This window comes from Limulus polyphemus, unplaced genomic scaffold (assembly GCF_000517525.1).
Source record: "Limulus polyphemus unplaced genomic scaffold, Limulus_polyphemus-2.1.2 Scaffold393, whole genome shotgun sequence".
Taxonomy (NCBI): Eukaryota; Metazoa; Arthropoda; class Merostomata; order Xiphosura; family Limulidae; genus Limulus; species Limulus polyphemus.
Window position 1 is genome coordinate 463,234 of NW_013666003.1, and position 2,701 is coordinate 465,934.

At 32.6% G+C, this 2,701-nt stretch overlaps 1 protein-coding gene across 2 annotated transcripts in view; it reads left to right on the top strand.

The window, feature by feature from the left end:
- Positions 1-2,289, top strand: part of LOC106457927 (peptidyl-prolyl cis-trans isomerase FKBP12-like) — a 25,904-nt gene extending 23,615 nt beyond the window's left edge. For both annotated transcript variants that reach the window (XM_013917374.2, XM_022384012.1), the window contains exon 5: positions 2,018-2,289. In XM_013917374.2, coding sequence (XP_013772828.1) covers positions 2,018-2,078 — 61 coding nt within the window. In that variant the 3' untranslated portion in view covers positions 2,079-2,289. The remainder of the gene's footprint in view (positions 1-2,017) is intronic.
- The last annotated feature ends 412 nt before the right edge of the window (positions 2,290-2,701 follow it).

The following is a 2,701-nucleotide window of genomic DNA, read 5'->3' on the forward strand; positions in this document are numbered from 1 at the left end:
AAGGAATATGGGAAAACTCCATAATGTCTCCGATAAACATAGTTTCCAACGTGTGAATGTTGTTTTGTCTCTTCTGGTGCGTGAACCATTTTTGGACAGGATTGTCACTGGTGATAAAAAATGAATTCTCTATGCGAATATTAAATGCCAAAAACAATGTCTCAGTCTTAGACAAAGACCACTTCCAACCCCAAAACCTGGACTCCATTCACAGAAAGTGATGCTTTGCACTTCACTCATCAATCGGAAAAGTGTTCTTCTCCACAACAATGCACGTCCACATATGGAACGTTTGACGCACCACAAGATTATGGAGTTGGGTTGGGAAGTTCTCCCCCACCCACTATATTCTCCAGATATGGCACCATCAGATTACCATATTTTTCGTTTGCTGCAACACCATCTTAATGGGAAAACATATGCAAGTGTGGAAGGTGTTAAAGAGGACATCGACATGTTTTTTGCTTCAAAGCCAAATGATTTCTTTAATCAGGGCATTAAAAACCCGATTGTAAGATGGAAAAGCATCATTGATAAGAATGGAGACTATTTCATTTAATAAATGTTTTGATATACAAGTTGTTTGGGTTTTTCATCTAAAAAAAAGCAACATTAATTTCTTGATGAGCTAATACATCATAAACATTGTACATTCCAACCCAGCCAATCTGATGAGTTTTAGCATTAAGTGACAGGATCCATTAGAAGTATCACATAATGTTCAATGTTTAGTTGAAATGCTGTCATTCATTCTTCAGTGGCATAGCGGTATGTCTGTGGACTTACAACACTAGAAACCGGGTTTCGATACCTGTGGTGGGCAGAGCACAGATAACCCATTGTGTAGCTTTGTGCTTAATTACTAACAAACAATCAATCATTCTTCTTTCTAGAAACTTGTATTGGGCTGGTAAGAATGATGCAACTTGAAATAGCATTCTCAGTGTCATACATGTTACTTACTAAAATTTTATTATGCATGTAGATTACATTTAACAATAAGAAACAACAAGCAAGCATTATTTCTGTATTAACAGGTAACACATATGCTTAGAACATATGTTTAATAGAAAGTAGAAATGTATAAAGAGTTAACTGCTGATATCATTGAGTTCAATATACAGAAGCTTAAATGATAGTATTTCAATGTGTGTTTCTCCAATATTTAATGTTTTAAAATTCAGTGACATGTTAATTTTACCTACAGAAAGATTTGTTTGATTTTATTTTTGAAGGTAATCTCTAGTTTGATTAACAGAAATCAAAGTTAGGACAAACTGGCCCGAGTGTTATCTATCATGACTGTATTTTATAATGACAATGGGAACCTCTGTTGTAGTAGATGTGTTTGCTTGAGATAGCAGTTTGCTATGTACACAGTACTGTTGGTAGAAAAACATTTCATATAGTGTATTATGTGTCTTAACACTAAAAATAATTCTGGTTTTTTAGCATTTCAGTTATAATTACTTATTACAAATACATTTTTTTTACTGTTGAAAAACGTTTATTGATCTACTTTGTCACTCCCCTCAGGAGAAATTCTGACTCAGCATTCATGGTTAAAAGTCTCATTACGCATGCAATTTAAATGGTTAGGTTCTAATTCTTCATACTTGATTTATAAGGCAATGTATGATTCATCTATAACAACATTCGATGTTGTTTATAATAAGTTATTTTATGGTATTAAATGCTTAATTCTCATTTTTCTTAAGTCTTCAGTTTTTTAGTGAGTTAACATTTTCTTATTTAGATTTAAAAACTCAATTAAATCTGTTACCCTATCATATCATAAAGTGTCACCTACTCTTATTGTTTCGTGTTTTCATAGTCCTTAAAGAACTCTAAAAAAATTTGAATAACAACACAAGCATTAACTGAAAGCTTTCCAAAGCACACTTGCATTAACACATTTAATGGTTGAATATTTATTTTATATATTTAAATTGCAGTTAGTTGTTCCTTCAGATATAAAATTTGAGAACTTATTATTTTCTTTCCTTAACGTACTTACTATTCCACCAAATGCTGACCTGCAGTTTGAAATTGGAATCTTGGCAATCAATGGCCAATGAAAGTTCTGTCTTTTTTTCACCATTAGTTAAAACATCTTACCATACCTTCATCTCAGTTTTTTCTGTGTGGAGTAATGAATTGAAATTTAATGACTTTTTTTAATAACAATATAAGATTTAAAATTTTCCATTTTGAAATATACTAAGATCATGTTAATTCTTTATCTATTTGTTCTTGAATCAGGAAATAAAATTAATGTGCAAAAGAAAAGGTTGTTTGCTTTTTTCTATTATTAAAGTGTTATTTTTCATTTGTATGTTCTATTTGCATCAAAGTAAAAATAAATTCAAGCATAGTTGCCATTCGTACAACCTCCATAGTGAATGGTACATCTCCGTGCGAAACGGGTTAGTTTTGACGTGAAATATAACTTCACTGTTATCCCAAACTATTATTGGTATATTTCTGACACTGTTGTTAAAACTTACAGGAACAAAGTCTCCCTCTCTCAATATTCTTTGTAGCCTGCTGCCTCAGGCTGTAGAGCTGCTCTGCCATATGTAGCAGGTCCTCCATTAAACCAAGATCCAAATTCAGTAAGCCCCCCCCCCCTCAAACAAACTCTGCCTAACTTTTTGTGACATTTGCAAGTGAGAATAGTAAATGTATTCATTAGAGGTGT